At 46.4% G+C, this 18,797-nt stretch overlaps 1 protein-coding gene across 1 annotated transcript in view; it reads right to left on the reverse strand.

Annotated features, from left to right (window-relative positions):
- Positions 1-2,339: 2,339 nt before the first annotated feature.
- Positions 2,340-18,797, reverse strand: part of KIAA0586 (KIAA0586 ortholog) — a 104,047-nt gene continuing 87,589 nt past the window's right edge. The window contains exons 32-33 of the mRNA XM_038756698.1: positions 11,578-11,634; positions 2,340-2,552 (exon numbers count right to left, since the gene is read on the reverse strand). Of these exons, the coding sequence (XP_038612626.1) occupies positions 2,413-2,552; positions 11,578-11,634 (197 nt within the window). The 3' untranslated portion in view covers positions 2,340-2,412. The remainder of the gene's footprint in view (positions 2,553-11,577; positions 11,635-18,797) is intronic.

The raw sequence follows: 18,797 nt of genomic DNA on the forward strand, positions 1-18,797 counted from the left end.
CCTCCAGGGTCAGCCTGTCCACCTCCACATCAAACAGAAATTCCTCCCCTTTGGATTTAAAGCACTCCATCAGCTGCTCCCTGCCCAATTTTTTGCTGATTTCCTATTACGACCCAGTCTGCACAATATGTTTCTCTAATGCCAACTTACTCACTGTACCCCCCTTGACCCCTCGCCCACTCCTTCTCTCCCCACCTTCAAAGGGGTAGGGACTGTCTCTATATGTTGCCAACTTGTACTTCCCAAGCGCTTAGTACAGTGCTCTGCACACAGTAAGCGCTCAATAAATACGATTGATGATGAGGAAAGCCTTATTAAAATCCCATCTCATCTCCAAGATGCCTCTCCTTTCTGCAGCACCCTCACACTTGAATAAATACCCTTTAAGCACTTCACAGTCTCTCCCACCCTCAAGCCCACAGTATTTATATACATATCAGAAATGTATTTATTTTGATGCCTGCCTCCCTCTCTAGACTGTAAACTCCTTGTGGGCAGGGAATGTGCCTACTAACTCTACTGTATTGTACTCTCACAAGCGCTTAGTACACTGCTCTGCACACGGTAAGCGCTCAATATGACAATGAATGAATGTAGGCCCCTTCGGTGCTTCCATAAAACGAACTTTTTTCCCGCCTCTGGTGTCTGTATCCGCACTTTGAAAGCGAGCAGAGATTTGCAGGTCAGTACAGTGCTAAGTGCTTAGTACAGTGCTCTGCACACAGTAAGCGCTCAATAAATACGACTGAGTGAATGAATGCAGGTGACATAAGCATGGCGTAGTGCATAGAGCACGGGCTTGGGGGTCAGAAGGTCATGGATTCGAATCCCGGCCCCGCCGCTTTCCTGCTGTGTGACCTTGGGCAAGTCACTTCACTTCTCAGAGCCTCAGTTACTTCATCTGTAAAATGGGGATTGGGACCGTGAACCCCATTTGTTACAGGGACTGGGTCCAACCCGATTGGCTTGTATCCAGCCCAGCAGCGCTTAGAACAGTGCCCAGCGCTTAGAACAGTGCTTTGCACATTGTAAGTGCTTAATAAATGCCATCATTATTATTATTATTATTATACAGTGCCTGGCACGTAATAAGCGCTTAACAAATGCCACAATTACTATTATTATTATTATGTAATAGATGTGGTAAAAAATACAGAAGTAGTTTACTACTGCCTTACGGATCCACTGTCAGAACGGCAGCAGATCGAAGTGGAGGTCTGGGAGCGATGTGTCCGTGGAGTCGCTCTGGGTCGGAGACGACTCGACAGCATAATCAATCAATCAATCAATCGTATTTATTGAGCGCTTACTGTGTGCAGAGCACTGTACTAAGCGCTTGGGAAGTACAAGTTGGCAAATAAGGAGGTAAGCATAAGACAGGACAATGGACGTGGTCCCAATAATGAGAAGGGGGGGCATTTCTTCTTACAACTCCTATGCTTAAACCCCCAAGCACTTATGTGTGGTATTTCCTTAGGTGACCTTGCCCTTTATTTTTCTTTCCAGGCTTTTGCGGTCAACAGCTGTGGATGGTCTGCGGCTGTCAGTCTCCTGCTCTTCTCTCCCGTCAGAAGGTCAGCTCCTTGAGAGGTAGGGCCTGCCTCTTCCTTAATTATATTCTTCCAAGTCCTTCCCACCGTACTCTGCAAAGCGCAAGAGGCGTTCAAATCAACACCACCGACTGACTGGCTCCATTTAGTAAAGCTTTCCAGGCCCACGGATGCCATTCGGTGTTGCTGGAGGTGGATTCTCCTGAATGCTTTATGGAAAGAGTTAGTGGATCCCCCTCGTCCCCCTCTCCATCCCCCCCATCTTACCTCCTTCCCTTCCCCACAGCACCTGTATATATGTATATATGTTTGTACATATTTATTACTCTATTTATTTATTTTATTTGTACATATCTATTCTATTTATTTTATTTTGTTAGTATGTTTGGTTTTGTTCTGTCTCCCCCTTTTAGACTGTGAGCCCACTGTTGGGTAGGGACTGTCTCTATATGTTGCCAATTTGTACTTCCCAAGCGCTTAGTACAGTGCTCTGCACATAGTAAGCGCTCAATAAATACGATTGATGATGATGATGATGGATCCCCTTCTAATGGACAACAGGCTGTCTTACTGGGTGGTGTCGGTCCGATAGTCTCTGCATTTCACCGGGCTCTAAGCTTCAAGCCAACAGAAATACGTCAAGCACAACCCACTACGACGTGTCACTGATTGCATGTTTAAAAGTACTTTTATTTAAAACAGGAACTTGAGCGTTCTTAGCTCGTCCCCCTACTCTAATAAAAAAGATTAGTATAAAGAGAAAAAGTCAAGGATTACCCTGTGTCCAAATAGTCTGGTAAATGAAGGGGGCGAAGAAGGCCCCTGTGGCTTTATTTGGGCAACGGGGATGACTGAGGCGTGGCTAAAATGTATCTGCCCCCGACGAGTTCCCGTCCCCGGTACTGATGCTCACAGAACCGTCGTCCACGTCTGCCGGTGGAAGAGTCGTGGTCAACTTGGCAGCCGGGGCCTGGGAGATTAAGTGCGGCATAGCTTCCCCACCTACAACGAAGATCAGGTCATTCGACAATTTCCACTAGGGTTATTTCACGTCTACACCAACCCAGCGTGGCCTACTGGATAGAACCCGGGCCGGGGAATCGGAGGACCTGGGTTCTAATCCCGGCTCCGCCACTTGCCCGCTGTGTGACCATGGGCAAGTAACTTTACTTCCCTGGGCCTTACAATAATAATAACGATGGCATTTATTAAACGCTTACTGTGTGCAAAGCACTGTTCTAAGCGCTGGGGAGGTTCCAAGGTGGTCAGGTTACCCCACGGGGGGGCTCACAGTCTTAATCCCCATTGTACAGATGAGGGAACTGAGGCACAGAGAAGTGAAGTGACTTGCCCAAAGTCACACAGCTGACAATTGGCAGAGCCGAGATTTGAACCCATGACCTCTGACTCCAAAGCCTGTGCTCTTTCCACTGAGCCACGCTGCCTTAGTTCCTTTTACTTGTACCTATCTGTTCTATTAATTTTATTTTGTTAGTATGTTTGGTTTTGTTCTCTGTCTCCCCCTTCTAGACTGTGAGCCCACTGTTGGGTAGGGACTGTCTCTATATGTTGCCAGCTTGTACTTCCCAAGTGCTCAGTACAGTGCTCTGCACACAGTAAGCGCTCAATAAATACGATTGATTGATTGATTGATCTGGAAAATGGGGATTAAGACTGTGAGCCCCATGTGGGACAGGGACTGTGTTCAACCCTGTGTTCACATTTCTCAAGCCAGAGGATCACGTCTTAATCACATCTATCGATGGTATTTATTGAGCACTTACTCTGGGCAATTGTGTTGCCAATTTGTACTTCCCAAGCGCTTAGTACAGTGCTCTGCACATAGTAAGCGCTCAATAAATACGATTGATTGATTGATTGATTGGGCAGATTGCCTGCATTAAGGGCTCTGGAGAGTACAATACAACAAAGCTGGTAGACACACTCTCTGCCCTCAGGGTGCTTCTTATCTGAAGGTCCACAGCCCCACAATTAATGTAATCATCACAACACTATTACTTTGGAAAATCCGCTTCACTCGCTGTTTCCACATCTCTCCCATCGGGAACAATCTACACATTCACGAATTAATCTTTCTGGGATCAGTGCGGGTGCAGGTCTGATGATTTGAATGCTGCCCTGATCCCTGTCCAAAACAGTCCTGGCGTCCGAACGATCATTCTTCACACTTCAAGAATCACTTTGTCTGAACTGTGAAGTGAATTTCTCTTTCATTATTCTAAACAATGCAATGTAAAATCCTGGTGGGTAGGAACAAGGTAGTAGTTTAGTTTCAAATTAGCCACACATACTTAAACGCTCATCTCATTTCACCACAATGCGATCTTCCCAGGAAGAAATCAGTGTGCTAGTTTTAATGAAATAACTGCTAGGGTTAAATACGAGAAGCAATCCGGGGCTTAGGTTGGTACGACAAAGGGCAGAAAAATAAAGATTCAGCCGCCACAGGAATTCTCTTCGTGAAATGGTCGTAATTTTTTTCATACATTTGAAATACTATTTGCTAAGCGCTAAGTGCCAGGCACTCTACGAACCGCTGGGGAAATGTAACAGGTTGGACACAGTCCCTGTCCCACGTGGGACTCATGGTCTTAATCCCCATTTTACAGATGAGGTAACTGAGGCCCAGAGAAGTTCAATGACTTGCTGCCCAAGGTCCCACAGCGGACAAATGGTGGAGCAGGGATTAGAACCCAGGTCCTTCTGACGTCCAGGCCTTTGCTCTACTCACTAGACCACGCTGCTTTTCACCTGACAACCCACTTCCCAGTAGTCATATCCATAACAAAAAAGCAAAGATTTACAGCCAAACCAAATTACCTTCATAACAACACTTCTGCTTAAACCAGTCTTCAACATATATTATTTGTACATATTTATTCTATTTTATTTTGTTAATATGTTTTGTTTTGTCATCTGTCTCCCCCTTCTAGACTGTGAGCCCACTGTTGGGTAGGGACCGTCTCTGTGTGTTTCCAACTCGTGCTTCCCAAGCGCTTGGTACAGTGCTCTGCACACAGTAAGCGCTCAATAAATACGATTGAATGAATGAATGAATGAATATTATTAAATCAGCATCCTCTCCCGCTTATTTTGGGAAGCAAACCTGTTCTCTCGATTTCACGCAGAAAAATCTGCTCGGGACTAAACTCTCCCTCCACGCTCACATTGACTTACCCACCCTCTCGCCTAATTCGATGGAACAGCCTGGGGTTCACCTAACCTCTTCAAAAAGAGGCTTCAAATCATGGATTAAATTGCCGAACAACGTAACGAGAACCCGAGTCGATTTAAAATCCCATCCTGGGTTTTTCGTTCCGGAGCAGGTTGCCAAGTCCCAAGGAAAACATTCAGTTTCAACCTAGGCAAGAAGTGCAAGAGACTGTGCACTCTGGAAAAGCTTTTTGGAAGTGCCACATTGAGACACGGGAGCCAAAAGCTACAGATTCAAGACTTAAAGGGCCTTCGAGGGTTTAATGGGACTTGAAAATCATCTCTCTAGAGAAACGCAAACCGGACGACGATCCCCAGAGAAGCCACGTTCCTTCGGTCCCGGTGACGGTCAACTTGGCTTTGTTCTACAAGGAGGCAGAGTGTCTGAGCAAACTTGGTAAATCACCAATAAAGCTAATGTAAATCTCTTGACCTCTGGTCCCCGTAGTTGGATGCTTTCGGAGCTTGACTTTGTTAACAATTTCCAGCCCTGCCCCGGCTCCATGATGTCATTGTTTCAACAGCTGTTTTCGGGTTTGTCGAAGAAGACTATTCCCCGCTCCCAAAGGGTGTGCAGTCATTTCATCTCAGCTGCCAAGGGCTTGAAGCTGGGGTGCTGAAAGACCCCGTGGTTGGAGTTCTTCCGAACTCAGAGGACGCAAATGTCTTCTGCAGATGTTCGATTTGCCGCTCGGTTTGGGAGAAACCGTCGGAGTCTGTCCGGGAAGATTGACTTGGAGCCCGCGACTTGGACGTGAGCTTCTGCCCGTCCCTCCCAGGAGACCGTCAGCTCCTTGTGGGCAGGGAGTGGGCCACTACTGTTTTGTTCTTTCCAATCACTTAAAACAGGGCCAAATGGGCATTTGGGCGTTCATTCAATCGTATTTAATACGCGCTTGCTGTGTGGAAAGCTCTGGACCAATCATCATGTGCATCATCAATCGTATTTATTGAGCGCTTACTATGTGCAGAGCACTGTACTAAGCACTTGGGAAGCACAAGTTGGCAACATATAGAGACAGTCCCTACCCAACAGTGGGCTCACAGTAAGCGCTCAATAAATACGACTGATTGATTGATTGACTGATACAAAGTACAATCAACAGTGACATCCCTGCCCACAATGAGCTCACAATTTAGAGTGGGGGAGACAGACACCAATCAATTATGGGTATTTATTAGGCACTTACTAATACTACACTAATACTAATAATAATACTTACTAATGCTGTACTATCCCCACCACTGCTGCTACCTATGAATAATAATGATGGTACTTGTGGGTGCTTAAAGCACTGGGGAAGATTCAAGTTAATCAGGTTGGGTGTAGTTCCCGTCCCACATGGGGCTCACACTCTTAATCCCCATTTTACGGATGAGGGAACTGAGGCTCAGAGAAGAAGTGATATGACTTGCCCAAGGTCACACGGCAAACGTGCGACTGGAGAGAAACCGAGGAATTGGCGAGCTCAGGGACTTGCTCGGAGTCTCCCAGCGAGGCAACGGGGACACCACCCCACTCGACAGCTTCCTGCTCTCGCGCCTCCGCCCCGAGTCGACTCTCCCAAAGATTCCGCTTCATCCCATTCTCTCCCAAACTGAATGATTCGACCACAGGCCGAATCAGACGGCATTGAGGTCCACAATCAATCAATCGTATTTATTGAGCGCTTACTGTGTGCAGAGCACTGTACTAAGCGTCCACAACCCTTACCCTCTCCCCCTTTTAGACTGTGAGCCCACTGTTGGGTAGGGACTGTCTCTATATGTTGCCAACTTGTACTTCCCAAGCGCTTAGTACAGTGCTCTGCACACAGTAAGCGCTCAATAAATACGACTGATGATGATGATGTCTGAAAGGGGCCTGCTCATCTCTGGAGATTGCGGCCAGGTTCCGCCCTAGAGAAGCAGTGTGGCTCAGTGGAAAGGGCCCCGGGCTCTGGAGTCAGAGGTCATGGGTTCAAATCCCGGCTCCGCCACTTGTCAGCTGGGTGACTTTGGGCAAGTCACTTCACTTCTCCGGGCCTCAGTTCCCTCATCTGTAAAATGGGGGTGAAGACTATGAGCCCCCCGTGGGACAACCTGATTACCTTGTATCCCCCCCAGCGCTTAGAACAGTGCTTGGCACATAGTAGGTGCTTAACAAATGCCCCCATTAATTAATTAATTAATTAGATCAGGCTGGCAAGGAAGCAGAGGGCATCGCCAGGGCAAGAGCTGGGTCACTGGGGTAGGGTTAGCACAATTTTCTACCACCCTCTGAGTGCCACTCTGGGCTTCTGAACTGTACGGGGAGAGCGGGATGGGTCGCGGGCGCGAATTTGGTGGCGGCTCCTGCCATCCCGCGACACGGCGGCAGAGCCCAGAGAGGCTCCTGCGGGTGCGGGGGAGGCGGAAGGACGGCCAGCCTCAGATGGCATCCCAAACATCTAAGCCAGCCCCGGGACTGTGCTCCACAGACATCGGTTTCCCTGGGGGCTTGGGTCAGCCCTTGGTACCCGAGAGGACTCGCCGGGGGTCATGCTGAAGAACAAGACGGCGTCGTTTCAGCCCTACATTTTAGACACCTTGAACTGAGACCCCTGCCCGGTCTCAGAAGGCACGCGTAGTGTGCTGCCCGCTTAGGTGACCCACGAGAAAAACTCATGAGAAGCAGCATGGCCTAGTGGAAAAAGGATGGGCCTGGGAGTTGGAGGACCTGGGTTCTAATCCTGGCTCTGCCACTTGTCTGCGGTGTGATCTCGGGCAAGCCACTTCACTTCTTTTTCTGCTGTTAATTTTTTCCATTTTTTTCTGTTTGAGGTCAGGATTTTCACATACTGCAGAGAGAGATGTGTATATATGTAACATATATAGATGTACATCTCTCTCTCTCTCTCTCTATATATATATATATACACAGACACATACACAAATGTGGGTCTTTATAAACTACCCTGATCCTGCAATAGGTTACAATACAATTTTCGTGCATCATATACATATGCGTGCACACACACACTCATGTACACACATACAACTTTGTACCTGGCAGTATGCACACAGGCATGGGTTCTTTTTAAACTGTTCTTAGGCTTCCACTCATATAATCAGAGCTTGTTGATTTAAAGTCTTTAAGAGAGATAATTGAGAGGTGATGGAAGGAGGGGAAAAACGGCATGGATGATGCAAAACGATGGATGATACAAAACAGAGTGTCCTGGGGGACCCGGAAAGACAGTGCACTCCCATCTGAGGAGAGGTTTTGAAAAAGCTGCTGCGGACAGAATCCAAATAATGGAGAATTCGAAAAGCCACTCATGGATAATCAAGAGTGGAATTAATTTCTGGTCTGGTCTCCCTTCTCCCGCCTCTCCTTTTAACTGTTTGAATCCTAAACCTGATGAAAAAATCAATCAATCAATCAATCGTATTTATTGAGCGCTTACTATGTGCAGAGCACTGTACTAAGCGCTGGGGAAGTACAAATTGGCATCACATAGAGACAGTCCCTACCCAACAGTGGGCTCACAGTCTAAAAGTCTAAAAGAAAAAAGCGCTGTAACTCTCAGAAAATAAAGTGGAAAATCTAGTGCTCCCCTGTGGAGAGCGCAACCCGACACGTACGACGGAGAAGTTGAGACGGGCCTTTCCACCCACCTGCAGGCCCCCAGTGGGTTGGCTCCTTTCCAAGTGGCATCGTGATGGTCACCCTTTTCCCTGGAGGTGAAAGGGACACTTCTAACCACGCTATCCCTGTTGGCTGCGGGATGACCCGACGCCCTTTTCGGCCCTCCACCTTTTCGCTGGCCTGGGCTGCATTCGCAGTTGGGTCTCCATCCATTCATTCAATCGGATTTACTGAGCGCTTACAACTCCAACTCTTTCCCTCAAGTTAAGCTACTTGTCCAAGGTCACACAGCATTCATTCATTCATTCAATTGTATTTATTGAGCGCTTACTGTGTGCAGAGCACTGTACTAAGCACTTGGGAAGTACAAGTCGGCAACATATAGAGACGGTCCCCACCCAGCAGCGGGCTCCTCCTGGAGCGTCTGAGGCTTCTGGCTAAAAACCCACCCCTTTCAGGGAGGCTGAGCCCACCCTGTGCTCCACGATGACCAGCCAGGAGGTCTTGGTGGCTGCTTTAGACTGTGAGCCCACTGTTGGGTAGGGACTGTCTCTATATGTTGCCAACTTGTACTTCCCAAGAGCTTAGTACACTGCTCTGCACACAGTAAGCGCTCAATAAATACGATTGATTGATTGATTGCAGTGGCCTTCCAGCTGTCCCTAGAAAGAGTCCAGCATTTCCAGATGGATGAGCCCCGGAAGGCCCTTTCCTGGCCATCTCTCTCCTCCTTCAGGCCACTGAGTGAGCCACTGTCCACCTACTTCCGCTCAGTCCACTCCCCGGCTTAGCTGGACCAATCGGTGCGCCACGAAATCCACAACTTTCGAGGAATAAAAGAGTGCTCGGTTCTGGCCCTTTGGTATACCATCCTTAGCACTGGAGTACATTCAATCACACGGAGAAGCAGCACGGCTCAATGGAAAGAGCCTGGGCTTTGGAGTCAGAGGTCATGGGTTCAAACCCTGGCTCCGCCAATTGTCAGCTGGGTGACTTTGGGCAAGTTACTTCACTTCTCTGTGCCTCAGTTCTCTCATCTGTCAAATAGGGATGAAAACTGTGAGTCCCCCGTGGGACAACCTGATCACCTTGTAACCTCCCGAGTGCTTAGAACAGTGCTTTGCACATCGTAAGCGATTAATAAATGCTATCATTATTACTATTATTCTGATGCCTCTCTTTGCAAGCATACCTTATGTCTGTCCCCGCCACCAACCCATTGAGAGGGTGAATTCCTTGATGAGGGAATTATCTTATGCTTATCTTAGAGAAACAGCGTGGCCTGGTGGAAAAGGCATCGGCCTGGAAGTCAAAGGACCTGAGTTCTAATTCTGACTCCACCACTTGCCTGCTGGGTGACCTTGGGCAAGTCGCTCCCTTTCTCTGTGACTCAGTTTTCTCAGCTGTAAAATGGGGCTTCAATACCTGTTCTCTCTCCTACTTAGACTGCGAGCCCCATGGGACTGTGTTCAACCCGACAACTTATAACCACCCCAGTACTTAGAAGAGTATTCAACACATACACGGCGCTTAACAAATGCCGCTATTATTGTTATTGTTATTATTATTTTTAAACTTCCACTGAACTTTCACAAGTGCTTAGTACTTGGCCCTACTGAGAGCTCACCTACTCCAGAAGGCCTTCCCAGACTGAGCCCCTTCTTTCCTCTCCCCCTCGTCCCCCTCTCCATCCCCCCATCTTACCTCCTTCCCTTCCCCACAGCACCTGTATATTTGTACAAATGTTTGTATATATTTATTACTCTATTTATTTATTTTACTTGTACACATCTATTCTATTTATTTTATTTTGTTACTATGTTTGGTTTTGTTCTCTGTCTCCCCCTTTTAGACTGTGAGCCCACTGTTGGGTAGGGACTGTCTCTATCTGTTGCCGACTTGTACTTCCCAAGTGCTTAGTACAGTGCTCTGCACACAGTAAGCGCTCAATAAATACGATTGATGATGATGATGATACAATGCCCTGCACCCAATAGGAACTCACAAATACTGCTGGTTGATTGGGGACTCAATCCCAACATATAGTATTTGATTCACGGATTTAATACTGCTGAGAAAACCATACCAATTCCAGGCTCCCTTCCTGTGTTTCGAATGGCAAGAGCACAGTTTTTTTTTTTTATGGTACATGTTTAGGACTTATTAGGTGTCAAACATTGTTCTGAGCACTGGGTGAGATCCAAGTGAATTCAACTGGACACAGTCCCTGTCCCGCATGGGGCTTCCAATCTAAGTAGGAGGGAGCTACTCTTTCCATCTCACACCTCTAGTTATTTACCAGTGTGAGGTGAGTTTTAGACGAGCGAATGCTTACTTTCCTGGGGTGAATTTAAGGCTCCCCCCAAACCCAACAGCTTCTATGGGAACATAAACGTACAGGCACCTGTAAAAACAGCTCCAACTCTTTCCCTCCCGGAGCAAGAGTTAATAGGAACGGCTCGTTTCTTCTCCTGCCAGATTCCAGCCGCTCCACTCTGTTTAAAAACGGACTTCAAAGCTAAGACGCTGTCCTCTCTCCACGAATGGCCTCCCCCAGGTGGAGTGGCTGAGGTCTAGCCTCGCCGCTCCGAGCCCCACACCTGAACCCCTTTCATTTCACATTTTATAAACTCCCAAAAGGGAAGTGACTGTTTCGTTCTAAATTTATTCCCTGCCCTGTGCCTTTTTGGGGTCTAGAGTAAACACAGGCAGTTATACATCTGGGTTGTGTTTATAGACTCCTCCACGGGAAGAGAAAAATGGTGTCCACGGCGCTTGCCCTGTTGATTACTTGGCGAGAAAGGATCCTCGGGGTCCAGAAGGATCCCCTCAGCCTCAGGTAAACGGAATGGCGACCTACAGCATTCCTTCTTCCATTTCCCACTTCTTTCCATCTACCTTCTTCCTTCTAGTTGTAAAGTCTTTTGGTATCTGTCTCTCCGACTCCATCCTAAGCCCCCTCAAGGGCAGGGATCATGTTTCCCTCTTCCCGCCACTCACCCACTCATGCACAGAGTAGGCTGGTTAATTTTGGAATTTACTAAGTGCTTACTATGTGCCCAGCATGGGGCTAAGCCCTGGGGAAGATGCAAACACAAAGGATCAGCTCCAGACCCTGTCCCACTTGGACTCCCGATCCAGGAGCCCGAGAAATACGACTTTCCGACTGGTTGTAACACTTACCTGCCAGAAAAGGCCTGAGATGGATGTTAGGCTCCACGGGTGTCCGATCCAGATCTCCTGCGGAAAACAAAAATCCCTACAGTCAGTGTGGCCGGACAGAACCGTGCTGGAGAAGTTTAAATCTCTCTTACAAACAGTACTAAGAGCTCGATGAACTGAAATCGGGTGTAGATGTGTGAAACGGGGAAGTGAGAAAATGAGATGAAACTTGCAGTAATAATAATAATAGTATTTATTAAGTTCGTTCTAAGCGCTGGGATAGATACAAGGTAATCAGGTTGGACGCAGTCCATGTCCCATTTGGGGCTCAGAGTCCCCATTTGACGGATAAGGTAACTGAGGCACAGAGAAGTGAAGCGACTTGGCCAAGGTCACACAGCAGACCATGTGTCTGTTTATTGCTGCACTGTACTTTCCCAAGTGGTTCATAAAAATAATAATGGTATTTGTTAAGCACTATGTGCTGAGCACTGGTCTAAGCGTTGGGATAGATCCAAGGTAATCAGGTTGTCCCAGTGGGGCTCACAGTCATAATCCCCACTTTACAGATGAGGTAACTGAGGCACAGAGAAGTTAGGTGGCTTGCCCAAAGTCACACAGCTAAGTGGTGGATTAGAACCCACGTCCTCTGACTCCCAAGACCGTGGTCTTTCCACTAAGCCAAGCTGCTTCTCAAATACAGTGGTCTGCACACAGTAAGTGCTCTATAAATACAACTGAAAGAATGAATAATAATAATAATAATGGCATTTATTAAGCGCTTACTATGTGCAAAGCACTGTTCTAAGCGCTGGGAGGGGTACAAGGTGATCAGGCTGTCCCACCGGGGGCTCACAGTCTTCATCCCCATTTTACAGATGAGGTAACTGAGGCCCAGAGAAGTGAAGTGATTTGCCCAAAGTCACACAGCTGACAGTTGGTGGAGCCGGGATTTGAACCCATGACCTCTGACTCCAAAGCCCGGGCTCGTTCCACTGAGCCACGCTGCTTCTCAATGAATGAAAGTAGTCCCTCAAAAACAACCCACTCCAAGGCCGAATGTGCGTCCTTCCACAGTCCGAAAGCAAGGATTTCTTAAAGAAGCAAAATCCTAACTCTCTTTTCTGCTCACTGTGGGCAGGGAATGTGTCAGTTATATAAGTCCAAGCGCTCAGTACAGTGCTCTGCACACAGTAAGCACTCAATAAATAGGAATGATTGACTGCTTCCTCCCTCCAACACTCTGCCGCCACTAAACTAAGGTCGGAGCCCACAAAAGAAAGGGTGTGGAGGTGCCAATCAAAGTAAATCTGGATCTCATCCATTTCGGCAGCACTTAGAAGAGTTAAGGAGGCTATAAAAATCACATTTTATGGTGGGGGAAACTATGGTTGGAGAAGGTTAAATGATTTAATCAAGAGAACGGTGCGCTGGAAGGCGGCGAGCAAACCCGGAATTCACCGTTGCTTGTCTCAGGCCTCTGCTTCACCACTCCCCGTGACTGCTTTGGCCGTTGAGGTTTACACGTGTCTTGGACAATGAAGAGAGACAGTAACCGGACGATGAACCGGGAATGTACTTTGTAGCATAATCACTCTTTCAAATTTAGGCTTGCCCTTTCAACAGACACTCAAAGCTTCCGGAATTTTCACCCTGTCGAGCAGATGTGCAGGGAAGCGGTGTTTAGTAAATGAACACAAGGCTCTAGTATTACGTAGTCTATAAACAAAATGAGACGTTCTTAATCAAAGCGTCTCGCAACGTTCAGCTCTTCCGATACGTCGGAGGAAATGTTTCAGGAAAGGGAGAGGTGCAGGTGTACGAAAAGATTTCCAGGGAAGATAGCTGATGGTAAAAAAAGAAAATCAGAGTGAATGATTCTTGGTTCAAGGGACCTTAAAAACATATTGAATTTTAAGGGTTCAAATGAGAAAAAAAGGGTAATCCTGCACTTTGTTCTACTCCACAGCTGCCAAGCTATTTATTTATTTATTTATTTTACTTGTACATATCTATTCTATTTATTTTATTGTGCTAGTATGTTTGGTTTTGTTCTCTGTCTCCCCCTTTTTAGACTGTGAGCCCACTGTTGGGTAGGGACTGTCTCTATATGTTGCCAACTTGTACTTCCCAAGTGCTTAGTACAGTGCTCTGCACACAGTAAGCGCTCAATAAATACGATTGATTGATTGATTGATTGAGAAAAGAGTGTGGCTTAAAAGTTTCTGCGCTCCTGGGAAGAAAAGCTGTGTGATCTAGTGGATAGAACCCGGGCCCAGGAGGACCTGGGTTCTAATCCCACTCCACCTCTTGTCTGCTGTGGGATCTTGGACAAGTCATTTCACTTCTCTGAGTGTGAGTGGGCCTCAGTAACCTCATTTGCAAGCCCCATGTGGGACATGGATTGTGTCCAAGCTTAGGACTTTTACCTACCCCAGTGCTTAGCACGGTGCCCGGCACATAGTCAGAGCTTTAATGAATACCATGAGAAAAAAAAGCCCCAATAAAGCAAAAATGAAAGAAGAATCGCTAGCCGGGAAATATTCTAAAAGTCCAAAGTGAGCGGATCACATTTCACGCCCTGGTTTCGCTACGATTTTGCCAGGAGTAGCGTCCTGCTGACGCTCACCCGATGCTTGCCGACTGCATGGGAATGTTGGAGTCTTCTCCTTTGGTGGTGCAGCTTGAAATTGCAAAATATTCCTGCCTCTCTCCCTGACCTCTGCAGTCACTTATACCCTTACGAAGACTACCTTCACTGCTCGGAATCACCGCTGCTTCCCTGGCTCCATCCGGGAAGGATCACTTACTCTTCCACACTTCCCTGAGAACAGAAGCCTTGGTACCAGGCCCAAGTTTCCCAATGGAACCCGAACGTAAAATCGACGACACATTATTTATAACGCACGCTTGTAACGGGAACCTACGCGCACTGAAGCTGAGTCTGACGAGGAGCGAACATTTCTCCGAGCACCGTCGGAGATCCTTTCAGTAATAGCGGATGGAAATCTCTGAAAGTGGCATCAGTGAATTGGAAGCATTCTTCCTGTCTGTTTGGTTCCTGAAATGGGGCCCAGTTTGTTGGTAAGGAAGGTTCAGGAATTCCTTAACCTCCTTAGGAAGGATGCTGTGTAGTAATAAAAACGTTTAAGCAATCAGAATCCGAGATTGCATTAGGCTAGGATTTCACGGATCAAATCGGAATATCTTTACCAAATACATGAGGGCTTGGAAAATAGACACATAGGATTAACGTAATCTGAGATCAATCAGATCTCCGAGGACTCAGTGGCAATTTACTCGAAGACATCTCTAACCTTTCCCTGACCGTTCATCAATCAGACCAGAGCATTCATTGAGCACCTGCTGTGGGCAAAGTGTTGTACTGAGCGCTTCGGCGAGCGTGATGGAGTTCGGGGACCTTCGAGGAACTGGCTGTCAGTGTTTCTGAAAGAAATTCCCCAGACGCTCATTTGTATGAAAGACGGCGTAGTGGATATAGCCAGGCTTGGGAGTCAGAAGGACCTGGATTTTAATACCTCCTCCGCCACTTGACCGCTGTGTGACCTTGGGAAAGTCACTTTACTTCTCCATGCCCACTGTTGGGTAGGGACTGTCTCTATATGTTGCCAACTTGTACTTCCCAAGCGCTTAGTACAGTGCTCTGCACACAGTAAGCGCTCAATAAATACGATTGATTGATTGATTGATTGATTGACTGATGCCTGGTTACCTGATCACCTTGTATCCTTCCCCAGTGCTTAGAACAGTGCTTTGCACATAGTAAGCGCTTAACAAATGCCATCATTATTATTATTATTACCTCATCTAGAAAATGGGGATTGAGACTGTGAGCTCCCATTTGCGACAGGGACTGTGTCCAACCTGATTTGCTTGCATCCACCCCAGCGCTTAGTACAGTGCCTGGCAAAAAGTAAGTGCTTAACAAATACCATCATTATCCCTGTGGGCAGGGAATGTTTAATTCCTTTGCTTTGTATCCCCCAGGCACTTTGTACCGATTCTGTTCCTGTGATGTTCTCTCCTTTGCACTTAGAAAAAGGCAAAATTTAGCTCCATTAAGCTGCTTTCAGTAATAGTGGATGGAAATCTCTGAAAGTGGCATCAGTGAATTGGAAGCATTCTTCCGATCTGTTTGGTTCCTCCAACTTGTACTTCCCAAGCGCTTAATAAAGTGCTCTGCACACAGTAAGCGCTCAATAAATACGATTGATGATGATGATGAAATGGGGCCCAGTTTGTTGGCAAGGAAGGTTCAGGAATTCCTTAACCTCCTTAGGAAGGATGCTGTGTAGTAGTAAAAACGTTTAAGCAATCAGAATCTGAGACTGCATTAGGCTAGGATTTCATGGATCAAATCAGAATATCTCTACCAAATAAATGAGGGCTTGGAAAATAGACAGGATTAACGTAAAAGCTCCGGTCCACTTTCTGAGTACACAGTAAGCGCTTTACAAATACCACTATTATTCATTCATTCATTCATTCAATCGTATTTATTGAGCGCTTACTGTGTGCACAACACCGTACTAAGTGCTTGGAAAGAACAATTTGGCAACAGAGACAATCCCTACCCAACAACGAGCTCGCAGTCTAGAATGATATCTAGAATAATATAATATTATTATTATTACTATTACCAGTCAGTCACTCAGTCATTCAGATTTACTGAGTACTTACTATGTGCAGAGCACTGTACCAAGGCAATGCCCATCTCTACTTTTGGTCTGTGTCATTCGTTCATTCATTCAATCATATTTATTGAGCGCTTACTGTGTGCAGAGCACTGTACTAAGCGCTTGGGAAGTACAAGTTGCAAACATATAGAGATGGTCCCTACCCAACAGTGGGCTCACAGTCTAGAAGGGGGAGACAGAGAACAAAACAAAACATATTAACAAAACGCGGTATCAAAAATAATGATGGTATTTGTTAAGCCCTTACTATGTGCCAAGCACTGTTCTAAGCGCTTGAGTAGATACAAGGTAATCAGGTTGTCTCAAGTGGGGCTCACAGTCTTAATCCCCATTTTACGGATGAGGTAACTGAGGCACAGAGAAGTTAAGTGACTGGCCCAAAGCCACACAGCTGAGAGCGAGGAGCAGCGTGGCTCAGAGAAGCAGCATGGCTCAATGGAAAGAGCACAGGCTTTGGAGTCAGAGGTCGTGGGTTCAAATTCCGGCTCTGCCAACTGTCAGCTGTGTGACTTTGGGCAAGTCATTTAACTTCTTTGTGCCTCAGTTACCTCATCTGTAAAATGGGGATTAAGACCGTAAGCCCGCCGTGGGACAACCTGATCACACTGTAACCTCCCCAGTGCTTGGGACAGTGCTTTGCACATAGTAAGCGCTTAACAAATGCCATCATCATTATTGTTATTATTATTATTATAAGTGGGGGAGCCGTGATTGGAACCCAAGACCTCTGACTCCCAAGCCCGTGTTCTTTCATTCATTCATTCAATCGTATTTATTGAGCGCTTACTGTGTGCAGAGCACTGTACTAAGCACTTGGGAAGTACAAGTTGGCAGTATATAGAGACGGTCCCTACCCAACAGTGGGCTCACAGTCTAGAAGGGGGAGACAGAGAACAAAACCAAACATATTCACAAAATAAAAAAATAGAATAAATATATACAAATAAAATAAATAGAGTAATAAGTATGTACAAATATATATTCAGGTGTTCTTGCCACTAAGCCATGCTGCTTCCCCTGTAGGACTGTCAAAGAGGCTGATGAGGCCAAGCAGCAGAGCCTAATTCAGCCTGTCTAAATAATTTGACCATTTTTTGGTTAATTCCTAAGGGAATAATTATTCCTTGCCCACACTGGAATTAAAATGTGTTCCCAGCACAAGGGAGGGCAGTAAGGTGTTGTGGTGGGGAGGGGAAGGTGGGGGAGGGTCAGGAGAACCCAGGATAATAATAATAATAATAATGATGGCATTTATTAAGCAATTACTATGTGCAAGGCACTGTTCTAAGCGCTGGGGAGGTTACAAGGTGATCAGGTTGTCCCCCTGGGGGCTCACAGTCTTAATCCCCATTTTACAGATGAGGGAACTGAGATGCGGAGAAGGGAAGTGACTTGCCCAAAGTCACACGGCTGACAAATGGTCGAGCCGGGATTTGAACCCATGGCCTCCGACTCCAAAGCCCGGGCTCTTTCCACTGAGCCACGCTGCTTCTCTAATGTGGTCCCAGCTCTGCCACTGCCTTGCTGGGTAACTCACAGCAAGTCACAACTTCTCTGGGGCTCAGTTTCTTCATCTGTAAAGTGGGACTACGGTACTTGCTTTCTCCTTCTCAGATTCTGAGTCCCACGTGGGCCAGGGACTGCAACAGCATCCAGCGCTTAGAACACTGCTTTGCACGCAGTAAGTGCTTAATAAATGCCATTATTATTATTATTACCAGATTATCTTGGATCTAATCAACCAGTGGCATTTCTCAAGTGCTTAGCCAAGCGCTGGAGAGAATACAATAGAGTACAATGAATACAATAGAGTAAGCGCTTAGTACAGTGCTCTGCACACAATAAGCGCTCAATAAATACGATTGATTGATTGATACAATGGGGTCCCTGCCCACGAGAAGCATACATTTTCGTGGCAATATCTGCTCCAGCACTTAAGAAGCACTTAATAAATACTTCTATCATCACCCTGATGACAAATTTTCAGGGATTGTCTCTCTCTGTTGCTCAACTATACTTCCCAAGCACTTAGTACAGTGCTTTGCTCACAGAAAGTGCTCAATAAATATGACTGACTGAATGAATGAAATTTTCATTTGCATCAGTTTCGCTGTGGATGGAACTTCAATATTAATTTTTACCGGGTCTCCGAAACAGAATTATTTTGCTGGGGAGTACGTAATGTGAGGTTTTAAAAATAAGATGTGCTCCTTTACGCACAGTGAACTAGATGCTCCTTTCCAAGTAAGTAACTTATTTCCTGGATAGAAGGCAGGCATTTACTCTTTCAAAACCATTCAAGGCGTCCGTCATTCATTAAAGTAGTACTCCAACGGCACAAAGGGCCCTCAAGCAGTTTAAAATAGCAAACGCGCCCTACCAAAGGTCCTGCTCCACACTCCCAACTCTGGAGAATAAACAGTCAGCTCCCAGGACTGATGCTCGTCTCTTTAATGGGAATGAGTGAGATTCCCTTTTCGTTATTATGCAATTTTTCAAAACGCTGTATCGACAGGGATTTTA

This window comes from Tachyglossus aculeatus, chromosome 14 (genome assembly GCF_015852505.1).
Source record: "Tachyglossus aculeatus isolate mTacAcu1 chromosome 14, mTacAcu1.pri, whole genome shotgun sequence".
NCBI classification, from domain to species: Eukaryota; Metazoa; Chordata; class Mammalia; order Monotremata; family Tachyglossidae; genus Tachyglossus; species Tachyglossus aculeatus.